This window comes from Sciurus vulgaris, assembly GCF_902686455.1.
Source record: "Sciurus vulgaris genome assembly, chromosome: 2".
NCBI lineage: Eukaryota > Metazoa > Chordata > Mammalia > Rodentia > Sciuridae > Sciurus > Sciurus vulgaris.
In genome coordinates this window covers 186,724,442-186,740,478 of record NC_136462.1, presented here as the reverse complement: position 1 = coordinate 186,740,478, position 16,037 = coordinate 186,724,442, and the positions used below count along the sequence as shown (strand labels likewise).

Here is a 16,037-nt window from a genome sequence, read left to right as displayed (position 1 = left end):
ATGGAATTCTCTGACCTGTCCTGTCTCTAGAGCACAGACTGCACTCTGCACGCTGGGCAGAACAGCTGGGCCTCACCGCTCCAGTCTTTGTTGGCAAGATCAGACTGCCCCTCTGGGCACTGGGAAGCCACACCTGCCTGTACCCCCATTAAAATGATGGCAGAAACAGCAGATGGTGGCCGACAGCACTGGGGCCCCCCAGGGAACATGCCAACTTGAGCAAGTCCCAGAGAATTGCCTCTGCTTGTCCTGTGGTCATAGCAGGTGTGCTGTGAAGAGCCTTTCTTGCTAGAAGATGATACAGGATGAGGGGGTTCGTTTTCACCTTGCCCTGAGTAATGGCAGCAGGACAGCAGGCTATGTTTAGGCATCGTGATGGAAGCAGAGAAGAGAGCCGACTCCCCAACAGTCCTCTCCATTTTCAGGAAAGCTTAGTGATTGACCGACCTCGTGTGAGAAAGCAGACCAAACACTACAATTCATTTGAGGAAGATGAGCTCATGGAGTTTTCAGAGTTAGACAGCGACTCAGACGAAAGGCCCACGCGATCCAGGCGCCTCAATGACAAAACCAGGCGCTACCTACGAGCTGAATGCTTCCGAGTAGAGAAGAACCTGCTTATCTTTGGGTAGGTATTAACTCTGCTTGTTGGGGTGGTGCTGATGTTTTTTCCCCTGTTTTAGTCCCTGGGATTTGTCCAGTGTGTCTCTCCAGTCCCCTCTTATTATAGGACTAATGGGGTCTACTGGAGCAAGAAAGAGTTAGTCTTACTGCTCAGAATCCCCCTCAGTCTCCGTGTGCTCTGCAGCCATAGTGTAGAGGTGCCATCGTTTTCTCATGCTTGTCACAACAAATCTCTGGTACTAATTTTCTGCCTTGTACTGATTTCCTGCTTTTTTCCCTCAAGGATATATAACGAGTCCATACAACAGATGTTACAGTCAAGACATGATTTCTGCAGGGCTCTGGTTTTGGTGAAGTAGAAGGTTCAGTTTCTGTGAGCTCACTATTGCTTTTGAATACTGCAGCTGGACACAGTTTAAATTTCAAACTTACTCCCTGCTCCAGAAATTGTTGTCTAGTAGACATATGGAACTCTCCTTGTCCAATGCCCATGTCACCTTAGTGACATTTGGTGTACTGCAGTCATGCAGTCCTCAAAGGCCTTTCAGGACAAAGCCCTCCGAGTGATTAGTAGACCCAAAAGAGGAGGAGAAACCCTTGTGGTTCTTGTTTGTACTACTAGGTGAAGAGTGCATGGGTGGTCCTTCCCCCTCCAACGCCCTTCTGTATTTCCACCATCAGCTGGGGCCGGTGGAAGGACATCCTAACTCACGGACGATTCAAGTGGCACCTGAACGAGAAGGACATGGAGATGATTTGCCGGGCCCTGCTGGTATACTGTGTCAAGCATTATAAAGGGGACGAGAAGATCAAGAGTTTCATTTGGGAACTTATCACCCCTACCAAAGATGGGCAGGCCCAGACCCTCCAGAACCACTCAGGTGAGAGGTGGAAGGGCCATGCCCAAGAAGCACAAGCTCCTGCACACTTTTGTTCCCTCTTCTGTGTGGTCCATGTTACTGTGTTTTAGAGGGCTTTTCCATCTTGGATACATTTTGGAATGTTATGTATGGGAGAGGATGATGATGCTCTCATTTATCCCTTGGGGTCATCTAATGTCACCTGTTATTCTGTTTGAGAACAACTGGGACCTCTTGCAATTTCCCACATGCAGTCCTGCCCACTAACCTGAGTCTCCTAGGGTTCCTCCCTGAGTGGGGACTCACACATTGTGTTCTGTAGCTCACATTTTGAATTTCACCATTCTCTGTCTTCCACTTTGTCTTGCCTTTCCTGTGTGGAATTTCTTTCCAGTGCTTAACCAAAGTTCTCCTTTAGGTTTCGAATCAAATCTTCCTTTCCCCCTGCTAAACTGTAAGGGCCCACAGGACACAGGTTACATTCTACTTCCTTGGTTCTCACAGGGTACTCAGTAAATCTTACTGACCTTCTAAAGGGTCCTGGAGTTGACTGAGTAAGGAAACAGGTGCAGCACCTCACATTCCTGTGGACTAAGAAGTGGACCTGTCATCCAGGGCCCACCATGCATGATCTGGCTATTTCTTTGCAGCCCCCACCCATCTCTGATTTAATTCCTATGTTGAAGCCCCCTCGGCTCATCCACATGCTCTACACTGTCTGTCTATTTCAGGGTTGTCAGCCCCTGTCCCCAGAGGGAGGAAAGGGAAGAAGACAAAGAACCAGTTACTGCTACCCGAACTAAAGAATGCAGACTGGCTAGCTACCTGCAACCCTGAGGTGGTCTTGCATGATGATGGCTACAAGAAACACCTCAAACAGCACTGCAATAAGTGAGTGTGCCCCTTTCCATCCCTTGAGGAAGCCTTGTCCAGATGGTCTAGGCTCCTTGGAACCTCATGGGGATACCACTTCATGCTCCTGTGCTATTTACTTTATTTACACAAGGTCTGGAAAGACCTAATAGGGGATCTGTGGTCCAAGCTGAGTCAGAATTCATTTCATTTTATAGCTCCCTAACTTCTTTAACCAAATCTCTTCTCTGGCCCAAGGCATTGTGAACCCTGGAGGATTTTTCTGATCTGACTCTCAAAGCCAGTAAAGTGACCTCAGGGGTGAGCATGTCGTTAGCAGGAACAGAACACTGGCCTCACTGGTCAATGATCTCAGCACCCTATACCAGGTTGCTTCTTCCAATTTGGTGTTGCTCTCATGGCCTCCAGTTACTTGATAGGCATGCACTTGAGATAGTGTCCTTTGTATCCATAGGCTTACAGCTGGGGCGGGGTACCCACAGCAACAAACAATGGGGCAGAGTAAAATTCTGTTCTTGTGTAGTTTAGTCTTGGGGCACTAAGGGCACTAAACCACAAAACTGACATTCTGCTCCAGTTCCTACTAAGAACTAGTTCCTACTGGTGAGGTGTAAGAATCAGTTGTGGTTCTGAATTAGAGAGTTCTTATTCTCTGAGCTTTAGGTGGGGGAAAAAAATCTCAAAATTATTTAGTTGACTGGCAGCTGAGTTAAGAATAATATAACAGAGACATAAGGGTTCTTTCCATTCTAAAAGTTCTAACTCGGTATGTCTCCACCCATAACTCAAGTTCACAGTGGCACATTCCCCCAGAACTAACAGAAATTATACTTTTTTAGAGGACTCAACCCCTCATTATTAACATGTTTCGAATAGACTTTTTAAATTCTGTCAAAAGTGAGTTTTCTTCCCACCTCCAGTTTTCCAGTTGCCCTCTCCAGAGGTTTTTCCACATTCTGTGCACATACCAGCATATACAGATATACAGCCTCCTTTCGTCTTCCTTAAAGTGATATTGTATTGTACATGCTGCTTGTGATCCCTTTTTTTTAGACATGTTATGTGGCGGTCAGTTCCTGTGTAAGTACTATAAATGTACCCAGGCTTTTATTTCCAGTGGCCAGCCTTCCCTCTGACTGGTATTGAGAAAACTGACCTAAGTACCCTTCCAGACCTCTTTGCTGCTTAGCCTTGATTACAAGCAGCTCTTCAGTGGTGGCCTCTCAACCTGGGTCATACACGCACATTTAGCCTGGGCCCCCACCATCATCTTCTGTGCTCTAACTCTTCATGGTTGGTCTCATTTCACAACTAGACTACTGTAGGCTCCCTAAGAATGAGGTCGAATTGTTTACTTTGGTATATACCTCAGAGCACCCAGCACGATACAGGACACAGAGTAATTGCCTAGCAAATACTTGTTTAATTGCTTTGTCTGGTGGACCACTGTGGAGCCCAGTTGCTGCCTCTGCAGAATCAGGAGAGAAGATGTATTGCTGTGAAAAAGAGATGCCTGCCCTTTATTCATTTCGCTATATGCAACTAAAACTGAAAGAACTGCTCTTCAGCAGGGCTCACATTACTCAGCTTCAGTAAGTGGTAAACTGGTAACTAGCCTCAGAAGCCAACTCTGCCCCACAGTCACTGTGGCCATGTGGAAGGGCTGAGTACTCTGAAAGATCAAGGGGAGTGCTGTCTGTCTCTGGTCGCCCCTGTGGCTCTCGGGGCATTCCAATAGATGACTGAGGAGGTGGTTGCTTTCTTGGGTAGGGTGAGGATGCTCTTATTGATATCTGCCATTGACACAAGGTACCTTATTTTTCTGGTGCTTCCTGGTATATCACTTCATACTCACTGACTACATGGGAATGCCCATATTTCACTGTGTTAATTTGGGATGTAGGGTATGGTTCACAGTCAGTCATGGTTCTAATGTGTTTGCATTGCTGTTCTTACCTTTCTTAGGGTCCTTTTGCGAGTACGGATGCTGTACTACCTAAAAGCTGAAATACTGGGAGAAGCAGCTGATAAAGCATTTGAGGGAACTTCTGCCAGGTAAACAAAATCAACCTTAGCTCTCAGTGTTGAAGAACCAAGGTAAAGTGCCTGTTCATGGGCTGACCTGTGCTTCAGGAGGCCCATGTTCCCAACCTACCCAAGATCATTTGCCCAGATGGTAGATAAACAGGCAGGTAGAGAAGGACAACTTGGTCAAGTTATCTACAAATACAAAAAGGGAGAAAGTGGGCTTTTAGAAATACAGCTTTTGGTGGGGTTTTAGTCCCTGTTTCTCCTCCCAAATAGTACTGTAAAATCGCCTTTAAAACAGTCATTCTTGGGGGTAGAGATATAACTCAGTTGGAGTTCAATTCCCAGCACCCCCCCCCAAAAAAAAAGGGGGGAAAAAAGTCATTTCTTACCAGGTATAGTAGCTCACACCTGTAACCCCAGCAACTAAGGAGGCTGAGGCAGGAGGATTAGAAGTTCAAGGCCAACCTTGACAATTTAGTGAGACTCTGTCTCAAAATAAATAGAAGGGGATGGGGATGTTACTCAGTGGTAGAACATCCCTGGGTTCAGTCCCCAGTATGGGGTGGGGGATAATTTCTCTACCTTAAGTAATTTTTGCAAAATGAGTGTTACTTACAAAGGCTTGATCTGCCAGGTATAAACTAGAACTTCTACTCAGAATCCCATTTTGACCTTAGTACTCTTAGGCATTTGAATATTTCTCCTTTATTTACTAATCATATTATTACATTTTGTGACCTGTTTGATTTCTGCATCATTAGTTTTATAAATTAATATTTTTCAAAACTATAGAATCCTTTGGAAATCTCCCAAGATTTCAGGGAATGAGACCAGAAAACTCTCAGCTGCCACTTGATAAAACTATCAAAAAATTATAATGTATAGGTGGGAATCACCAGACGGCCTTCTTCACCTTCCCCAGAGCAGCAGTTTGCCCTAGACCTATACACACTGGTCATACCCAGAGAAAACACCAGAAGTGCTGTCGTTTGGGCTTTACGATAACATGGGGCCATGCTTTCTTTCTCTTTATTTTCATTGGGCAGTGCCAATGGCTTTAAGTCATTAGAGCACTAAAGAAGAGAGGAGCATAGTCAGCTCTACCCAGCAGGCAACTTATAATCGGAACCAGTCCTCACAGTGACTGTTATTACTTGATGTGCCTTCTGGGGTCATCAAAATAATTTCCAGCAGAGGATAGGGAGGTTGTATGTTTTAGTAAAGAGGTTCAAGTTAAGTCATATAAATGCAGAAAAATTCAATCTGAGAGTTTATATTAAGTGTTACCTGGCAGAAGTAATCTGAATTTACTCATCACCTATCATATGCTTTCTTAGACATGTAAGAAGTAATGGTTGTTAGCTCAGTAGAAGATGGACAGGGTGAGTCTGTTGCCCGTTCTTTGCTTTCCTTTCCTCTGCTTTCTCATTCCGTCACTTGCCCTGTCCAGGTTTAATGCCGTGGCATGGATCAGTTGCCCTAACACATGAACAACAGTCATCCCAGAAAGTTCAGCTCATGCACTATGCAGGCAGAGCATAGGGTTTCTAGAAAACTGAAAGCCAGGGAACACTTAGCCTCACAGAGAGAATCGGACTTGGCAGGGGCAGTTGGGCTTGTGTCACAGTAAGAGCCTGATGGAAGAACAATTTTCAGATGCTACAGGCAGGGAGGAGTCATTCAGGTAAATATTCCCCCTCACAAATCCCAAAACCTTCAGAGAGCAAGAACTCAGATGAATGAAGACAGTGAGCTAAGGATCCATGTGCACACTAAGAACATAGAAGGTCACAGAGGGTCTGATGGAACAGGCCTGCTAACTCTCTGCATGTCTGCACCCTGGGACAAGTTACTTTGATTCTTTTGGCAAGGAGTAGTTCAATCTATGATCAGTTTTGACACAACAGTTAACAGACCTTTCCTAGAAAGTGCCACCTATCATGGCACTAATCCTCTGAATGGCCCTTATTCCCTTTATTGTATCAGTGCAGATTATCTTGTTCTCAAGTAGTACCTGAAATCCCTATGTGTTGACGCAATATGTTGAACCAAGACAATTTAGGCACTCTTAAGTATTCAGTCATGTATGAATTCAGCCATTTGGAGGAATTTTTGCCTTCAGATATCCAGTGTATCACTGACGTTTGCTGTGGTTCTCAGAGGCACATCAGAACTTCCTTAAACATATAGATCCCAGGGCCAACTGAAGATGGGTTCTCTAGGCAGTGCTTTAGGACTCTATGTCAGTAGTCTAAGGTGGAGCCTGGAATTGAAGCACAAATACTTAAATAACTCCTGGTGAATCTGATGCCAAGAATCTGGTTAAGAAACATTGACCCACCACCTCTGAATCTTCCTGTTTGTTACTATTGCAGCATCTCAGCATACAGCTAGGAGTGTGGCATCAGGGTTGGGCCGGTAACTTTTGTCTGAGCCTATGCTCCTTCTTCCACAGGGAGCTCGATGTGCCTCTGCCCGACATCGACTACATGGAGATCCCAGTGGATTGGTGGGATGCTGAGGCTGATAAGTCCCTTCTCATTGGCGTATTCAAGCATGGTGTGTATTTTAGTGAATGTGTTTCCTTCTGGATCACTCCCCAGGAAAGATGATTCAGGCAGTCTTTGACCAAGCTTCCCATATTCCTGCCAAACTCCATAGTCCTGTTACTTATCCTTTCTGAGAAGTAGAACCTACCATGGTGTGGTGTCACATACCTATAATCCCAGTGACTTGGGAAGCTGAGACAGAAAGATCAACACATTCAAGACAAGCCTAAGCAACTTGGACCCTGTCTCAAAATAAACAGTAAAAAGGACTGGGAATGTGGCTCAGTGGTAAAGCGGCACCCCTGGGTTCAATCCCCACTACCCCTCCTCCCCCACATGCCAAAAAAAAGAAAGTAGAGCCTTACCCTCCTGAAGTCTTAATAAATGTGTGATGCGTGTCAGTACTGTGAACAGTATGTTATTGAGAGACTACAGAAGGGTTACTGTGGCCAAAAAGTACTTGTTTGGAGTTTATCTTCCTCACCTGCCTGTTTGCATTTGGGGTGAGGATAGGACTGCCCCCCTCTCATTCACTTTTTTTTCTTTTTTTTTGGCACTGGGGAGCGAACAACATCTTCAGCCTTTTGTATTTTTTTCATTTTGGGACAGGGTCTTGCTTATTTGCTGAGGCTGCCTTGAACTGTGATCCTCCTGCCTCAGCCTCCTGAGTCTCTGGTGTGTGCTGCCACTCTCAGCTCTGATTCCAAATGATTCTTGAGTGAAGAAATAAAGAAATGAGGGGGAAATTAAAGGTTTTATCTTTTCATGAATATGCAAAATTCTAAGGTCATTAAACATAACTTACATGTTTTTAGTATATTTTTTTAAGTTAACCTAGAGTTTAAAGAGGAGTGAGCAAGGTTTCTGAACAGCTTACAGAAACTGGAGTTAGTAACCGTGTCTTCACTCTGGCAGCATTTTAAGAACTTGCTCTTCAGTTCAGCTACCTGTTAAAGATAGTTCACTTTTCAGGGATCATGTATCAGGAAACCTCTTCTGCCTCAACTCCATTCCTTGGTTAAGTGTGTGCTGTAGTGTTGCAGCCATTTTCTTTAATAAGAAACAGCTGTTTATAGACTGGGGTTTGGGGGATCTTTTAGTCCATCCCAGAGAGCCAGCTCCAACAACCATGCTTAATTGAGGATATAACCTTGGTTCCACCTGCAGGCTAGCCCCAGGAGAACTGGCCAAGTCTTTGGTCAAGGCCTTAGCCTGCAGCAAGAAGGCCCTGTAGCAAACCTAGGCTGAATGATGCTCCTGCCAGCTCTCTCTTTCATCAAGTGACTGCTGTACCTTCTCTGACAGCCTGGATTTATGAAAAGTTCCTCAAGATACAAATTTAGTATTTCTGTCCACATTCTGAGAGAAGAACTTATCTACTAAGGAAAAAGAGATAACAGCCTCCACCCCCTCAAAGACCTTATCTTTGTTTTGCCATTATAGCTAATCTCTTTTTCAGGACTGTCATTAGGGCTTTCTAGGGAACCTGTAGCTTCACAGCTAATTAAGAAATAGAAGTACAGACTATGTCTCTAGATGTCAGAACCACGTATGACAAGAGAACGTCTACGAAGTCAGAACTTACCCAGGGGCACACGGAGGGTCCCAGCCCACTTCTTGCCATATCAAGCACAAGTGCATGGAGGTGGGGCACTCAAGGACAGCTAACCTCCCTCAGTGATGAGGACAGTAGAGAACAACCTTCACCATCTCATCTTCACTCCTCTTTTCATGAGGAGAGTCAAGTGGAGGCAGTGGCAGGAAACTTCATAAGACAGCAAGAGAACTGGGGAAATTTTTGTTTTGATGTCAGCTGAGGCAGAACACAGACATGGGGTGAGAATGGTTCTTCTTACCATGATGATTAGAACAGAAGGAATCTGAGCAGAACTGACTCATCCAGTCAGGTATTTGTTGAGTATGTGCAGTGTTTGGCCCTGTGCTGGATACTGGATATATATAATAAGCAAAACAGAGATTCTGTGCCTGTGAGGCCCATGATCTCAGGAGTAAGATTTACAGTGATCAAATAAGGGCCCTAAGGAGTAAGTGAATAAAGAAGAGCACTGTAGTTTCTCATGCCATATGCCTCAGTGGGCAGTACCTGTCAGGGAAATGGCAGGAAAGTCAGGTTGGATTAAAAGGTCAAGTACCTGCAGCTTCTTGGAGATAAAGTACGAGGTGCTGCCTACTGACGTAGGATACAACTGCATCAACAGTGATATGGCAGCAAAACCAAGATAAAAATGAAATACTCAACTAAGTAAAATCAGGTCTATCCTTCACAACCAGGCTGATTCTTATTTAAGTTCAGCTCTTCCATTACATGCAATATGCATGATATAGAACTAAAGATTGACTTTATTTGCAAGGAGAATCATCACAAGGATTTTCAAGATCTTGAGGAATTTCCTCCAAGATAGTTTGGTATGACAGTAGATTTGGGTATTTTACATAGCCAAATTCTGTCTCATTTTAAGATTACATTAGATTCAATACAACAACAATACATTCTCATGCTTGCATTTTATGAACTTGAAAGTGTGTGTGTGTGTTTTTCTTTTCCATTGTTTCACAGCCCTTTTGAGGTCTCTCTTTTGGGTCAAAGTACTCCATCAATGACTTCGGGGTTTTGGTGAGGAGCAATTCCAAAGCCCTGGCCAGTGGGAATTAGAATTCCATACTGAGTCTGTGAATACTGAGGTAATAGGTTTCTTTTAACCCAATAAGCAATCATAGTAGTCCTCTTTATATTTCAGCCCTTGTGTCCGCCATTTTGTTCAACTTACCTTTCTAACACATGGAATAGAATTGAACTGTAAGAGCACAAGGCCCATTTAGGACATAACAAGGTATCCAGAGCTGAGGGATATGAGGAAGAGGTTGTAAAGCCAATTTGTCTGATTCCCTCTGCTGTTTGAAAGCAGCAGACAGGTGAGAATTGTATCTGGATCCTGCATCTGTTCATAGACAACACAGTGTTTCCATAAGCTCTTGGATTTGGTGAGGCCCTGCTTAGGGGTGTCAGCTTTGGCTCCAGAATCTTTCCCTATTAGGAAGACTCATAGGAGCCCATTAATCCTAAAGCAGTATTTTTTGTTTGTTTGTTTGTTGTTTTGTTTTGTTTTGTTACTTAATAAGGGAAACAAAGTGACTGTCTAGGGCCCATGGCAGATTTGGTGTGTTCCAACATGACTTCTGACGTTTTTCATTACTTAAATAGGTTATGAGAGATACAATGCCATGAGAGCAGACCCAGCGCTTTGCTTTCTGGAGAAAGTTGGAATGCCAGATGAGAAGTCCCTTTCTGCAGAACAGGGCGTTACGGATGTTAACTCAGACATTCCTGAAAGGTAAGAAGGCACGTAGACTGACCCTGGTGTGAGATTCCATGCCACCAACCTGTAACCCCTTCCACATAATCCAGTACCCTTCCTATGTTTTCCTCAGTGTCTAGCATCTCCTGTAAACCTTGCTACAATGCCATTACCTTCCCAAATCACTACTGTGGATCCACCCTACTATGCCTCAGACCTGTTCTTTAACTTCCAAACATTTTGTAACCAATTACCAATTCCTGTCCTTCGTGGGTTCCTCAAGCTGCCCACCATCCTGTCCAACTCGTTAACCAGGCTTACTTCTTATCTAGTCACAGGATTCTCAATGAGGAATTTAGACATCTCATACCTGACATTAAAACTAAGAAAAGGCAAGCAAGTAAAGGCTTCCTGACCTTGAAATTCTAGTATTATTTAAGAATTACATGGTCCATAAGTAAGGTAGATTTAAGACCCACTGCTTGATGGCTGTGGCATTTCAGCCTATCCTGGGTTATGTGCAAAAATCTACTTTGCTTGAGTTTTATCTACTGTAGGCATGACACCAACAGCCATAAGTTCTTGGGAAAGCTAACATAATAGCTAAAATCAGCAGTTCTCCAAAATACACAAATGTTTAAGAAATGTAGCTTATCTCTTAGCTTGTGTTTGGTAAGCCTTTGGCCCAAACTTCTCCCCCAGAGTAGCACATACCATATTGCCAAGGACTGTGGTCAGGCCTGACCATGAGAAAATTACACTGCCCAGAGCCCCTAACCAGCTTCAAGCAAGAAAAGAGTAACATGAATTTTCTTTCTTTAATGTAATGCTTGGGGACCACATTAGCTGTCATGATGTTCTTTTCCCCAAAGGCATTCATTTCCTGTGGACAAATAATAAAGATGCATCCTGGGAGATGTTAACAAAGGCCCAAATGACTAGTGATCTTGATGTTAGATCCACCAATTCAGGGAAAACACCACCTGGGTGAGGTACCTGAATATGACATAAAGCTTACCTTTTTGTGGGATGTCTATTCTCTCTATAGTTAAGCATTGAAAGTAGGAGATTCTCCTGCCTCTAGGACCTGAGCAGCAAGGATAAGCATATTTGGGACACGAATATTTCAAAGTCAGTTTTGAAAAGAATGATGAAAAACAGGCATCAACAATATTTATGTTCACAAGAGAAAAGAAATTAGGCAGCTAATCTGGCCAAATGCATCTAAGGGCAGAAGGCAAAATGCCCTTCCTTTCAGTGGTAGAGAAAAGCTGCCCAAGAAGCTGCCAGATGTGAGTCATCTGTGGGCAGATACAGCCCACTGTGATCTGGGCTTGGTGCATCAGGCCTCAGTCTTTTAGCACAGCTTTCCGTCTAGAACCTGCTCTTTTACCAGAGCCATATATGCAGGCAGCTCTTGATGGGCAGTTCTTACCTTTATTCTGATAGTGTCATCGAATGGCCTGCCTGCAAACTTGCCTGAGTAGATCATGAGGCCAGAACCTCAGGCCACATTCTCAGCTAAATGAAAGTCCATGCTTGTAGAAGTGATGACACAATTTAACGAGTTTCTTTTATTCCCAATGTCTCTTGAATTGTTTTAAGAAGAAGGGGGAAACATAAGATTTTAAGTGCCTGTGAAGGAAGGGAATCTACTAATATTCCCTCTAGTCAGTGATTTGGAGTAGGGGGTTCTTTTGCAAGCATCCTAGCAGCAAAATAACTCCTCTGCGGTATGTGATTGCTTTTATTTAGAGGCAGCACGGATAAAGAAGACAATGCCGAGGACAAATTAGATGGCCTTCAGAAACAAACGGTGAGTCAGATGTGCTGTGTTGTTCTTTCACACACTTTCATACCACAGAGAACCCTTGTCTGAGGACTCAGTGGCATTGGTGCTGCTGCTGCTGCTGCATTATATTTCCCCCCTGATTTTATTATGGAAACTTCAAACATACAGGTTGCATTGAATTTTTATTCTAATTTAACTTTTTATTTTCAGGTAGCTGTAGCTTTTAGATGCAGTTGTAAAATATAAAAAGATTCTGTATTCCTTTATGTAGCCCAGCCCCCCCAGCACTGTCCCCCCAGCATAGTAGCATTTTACAAATCATAGTATGATTACCACAAACAGAATGTTAACCTGATAGAATCAAGGTACAGGACATTTCATGACCCCAAAGATCATCATGTTGCTATCTTATAACTATATCTGCTTCTTTGCCATTTTCACCTCTTTATAGTCCCTGGCATTCGTAATCTGTTCTCCATTTCTATAATTTTGGCATTTTAAGAATGTTCTGTAAATGGGACCATACAGTATGTAACCTTTGGAAATTGACTTTTTCACTCAACATAATTCCCTGAAGATTCACCTGGGATGTTATCTATATCAACTATATGGTCATTTCTTCATTTCTGAGTACCATTCCATGATGTGGATGAAGGACAGTTTGTTTTATCACTCATCCATTTAAGGCCATTTGAGTGATTTCCAGTTTTTGACTATTCAGAATAAGACCTCTATACATTTTCATTTCTCTGTGATAAATGCCCAAGAGTATAATTGGTATGTTTAAATTTTTTTTAAGAAACTGCCAAACTGTTTTCTCAGAGTTGCTATACCATTTTATATTCCTACTGAAAATGGATAAGTGATTTGCTTACTCCACATTCTCTGTCCTCATCAGCATTTGGTGTTGTGACTATTTTTTACTTGAGCCATTCTGATTGGTGTGTGGTGATACCTTGTGGTTTTAATTTGTATTACCCTGTGGCTAAGATGTTGACTATTATTTAATGTGCTTAATTGTCATCTTTGTCCTCTTCAGCAAAATGTTTCTTGATAGCCTTTGCCCATATTCTAATTTCATCGTATGTTTTAAGTTAATATTTTAGTGAGTCCTTTATAGCTTTCACATACTAGTCTTTTTCAGGTAGATGACTTAGAGATGTTTTCTCTCACCCTTTGGTTGCCATTTTAGCCTGTTTACATTGTCTTTCACAAAGCAAAAGTTTTTAATTTTATGAAAGCAGCTTATCAATTTTTGTTTTATGGATCAAGAACTCCTGCCTACCTACCTGTACATCTTGAAGATTTTATTGTTTTTTTCCTAAAAGATTTAAAGTTATTTACTTATATCTATGATCTGTTTTAAGTTAATTCTCATGTAAGAATTAGATCAAGGTTCTTTTTTTTTTTTTCTTTCATTAACATTTTGTAGTTTTCAACTTGCAAGTCCTGTACATGTTTTAGATTGTATCCCAGTATTTCATTTTCTTTGGAACAATTGTAAATGCCATTGTGTTTTTAATTTCAGTGTCCATATGCTCATTGCTAGTATACAGAAATGCAGTTGTTACTGTATGTTTATCCAACAACCATGTTGGACCCAATTACCAGTTCTAGGAACTTTTTCCTTAGGTTTCTTGGTATTTTCCTTATCAACACCATGTCAACTGCAAATAAGAACAGTTTTTCTTCCTTTCTGATCTGTGTATTCTATGTTCCTTTTTCTTGCCTTGCTGCACTGGCTAAAATTTGTAGTTGAGTGTTTGGTGAGAGTGGTGGAACAGACATCTTTGCTTCCTTCCTGGTATTAAAAGGAAGATAGTCAATCTTATACCATTAAATATAATACTAGCTGTAGGGTTAGTTTTGCTTGTTTGATTAGGGCTCTTTACCTTTCTGTTGTGCACATTGAGTACTTTCTATTATTATATCTTCAAATTTATTATTTCTTCATTCCCTTCCATTCTGCTGTTGAACCTGTGTGCTGAGAATTTTTTTTATGTATGTGTCATTTTTCTTCCACTATAGTTTTCAGATCTAAAATTTCCCTTTGGTTTTGGATTTTTGTTTCTTTACAAAAACTTGCTTAACAAGAAATATGTTCAGAATTGTTTACTGATGGCTTTTTAAATTCTTTTTTTGTTTGTTTGTTTTTTGCAGTACTGTGGCTCGAACTCAGGGCCTTGTGCTTGCAAGGCAAGCACTCTACCAGCTGAGCTATCTCCCCAGCCCTTAAATTCTTAAGTTGGATAATTAAGATTCTGTTCTTTCTGTGTTGGGATCTATTGACTATTTTTTTTTCCTTCAATTTGAGATCTTTCTGGTTCTTGATGTAAGTGATTTTTCCCTGAAACTTGGACGTTTTCAGGTATTATTTTATAAGACTCTAGATCTTATTTGAACTCTTATTTTAGTGGACTTCCTGTGACAACTCCAGCACAAGAACACGGGCCACCTTGTTTCTGGGAGGTTGGGTAGGCCTTCAGATTCCAGGCTCATTCCCTTTAATACCTGTTAAGCAGGAGTTAAAGTTCAGCCCCCATATTAATCTTTGCTGACACCATGGAAGTGACAGGAGTGTCACTTATTACCTGTCAGGAATGAAGGTCCTGGCTCTCTACTTAACTTTTTCTAGCACCATCCCGCAGGGTAATTGGGTACCCTGTTGGCACCTGGAGAAGGCAGATGTCTAGGCTCCCTGCTCAGCCTTTGCTGGCTAGGTGGGATGAGCCAGTTTTTTCTGATCGTTGAGCTGGAGTAAAGCCATTTTTGTCCTAGCATGTTTGTTTGTTTTTGTTTTTGTCTCTAACCTCCTCTTTCCCTGATCCTTTGCTAGAGAAAACAGGCTTTATAGGGACTCTGGCATTTCCACATAGCTAGTTTCTGCAAAGCTGACATAGATGAGGCAAAAGAGAAAAAAACCCAGGGAATTCACCCATATTGTTCCTTGGGTCCTAAGATTCCTAGTTTGCCTTGCTTCCTGTCTTCGCTTCTCAGTTTTCTTTATTTGTTTGTTGTTATTGGTTAAAAATTGTTTCTTTATAGAGCACACTGAAAAATTAACGGTGATTAAGCAGTCTGCATAATGTTACCAAAAGATATAATAAATCAAGAAAACAACAAAAATTCTTTTAATTATTTTACAGTTAACAATATTTTGAAGAAATGTATCTTTTCCTGGGTTTTATTAGATACGATTTTTTAAAAAACTGTTTACTATCCCACTAACTGGTTTCTCAACTTAAATATTTCAAACCCACCTAGCATATACAATTGTTATCAGCTATTTCACAGGTTAACATATAGTCTCTGTTTCATATGATTCACTTCCCATTAGCACCCACTTTTATTTGTTTTATGTATAGTGTCTGGGGTGTTTAGTTGTAGTTAGAGTTAGGGAGTAGGAAAATGTGCATATACCAGAGGATGTCTTCATTGCATTTTTTTTTTTTTCACCCATTTCTTTGGGTCTTTATTTCCTTATAAAGGCTCTTATGAAAGAGGCTGGGGAGATAGCTCAGTTGGTAGAGTGCTTGCCTTGCAAGCACAAGGCCCTGGGTTTGATCCCCAGCACTGAAAAAAAAAAAAAAAAAGCCTCTCACTTCATATGAAGCTTATGTTAAATAACCTTATATGTTTTTCTTTTTTTTTCCATTTTTTTATTAAAAATCGTAAATTTACATAGGGCAATGTTGTTTGATTCATTCTGTAATTTTTTCCTTCCCCCCACCCCTCTTTTCCCTCTATACAGTCCTTCCTTCCTCCATTCTTACCACCCTCCTTATCCCTAACCCTAAACCTAACCCTAGCCCTAACGCTAACCCCTCCTACCCCCCATTATATGTCCTCATCCGCTTATCAGCGAGATCATTCGTCCTTTAGTTTTTTGAGATTGACTTATCACTTAGCATGATATCCTCCAATTTCATCCGTTTGCCTGCAAATGCCATAATTTTATCATACTTCATGGTGGAGTAATATTCCATTGTAT

The 16,037-nt window shown here is 42.0% G+C and overlaps 1 protein-coding gene across 6 annotated transcripts in view; it reads left to right on the top strand.

Moving 5' to 3' along the window:
* CHD6 (chromodomain helicase DNA binding protein 6) overlaps nt 1-16,037 on the top strand; it is a 225,131-nt gene that overhangs the window by 167,599 nt on the left and 41,495 nt on the right. For all 6 annotated transcript variants that reach the window (XM_079126884.1, XM_079126885.1, XM_079126886.1 and 3 more), the window contains 7 exons: nt 426-628; nt 1,306-1,505; nt 2,216-2,375; nt 4,323-4,412; nt 6,844-6,947; nt 10,161-10,290; nt 12,010-12,070. In XM_079126884.1, the coding sequence (XP_078983010.1) occupies nt 426-628; nt 1,306-1,505; nt 2,216-2,375; nt 4,323-4,412; nt 6,844-6,947; nt 10,161-10,290; nt 12,010-12,070 (948 nt within the window). The remainder of the gene's footprint in view (nt 1-425; nt 629-1,305; nt 1,506-2,215; nt 2,376-4,322; nt 4,413-6,843; nt 6,948-10,160; nt 10,291-12,009; nt 12,071-16,037) is intronic.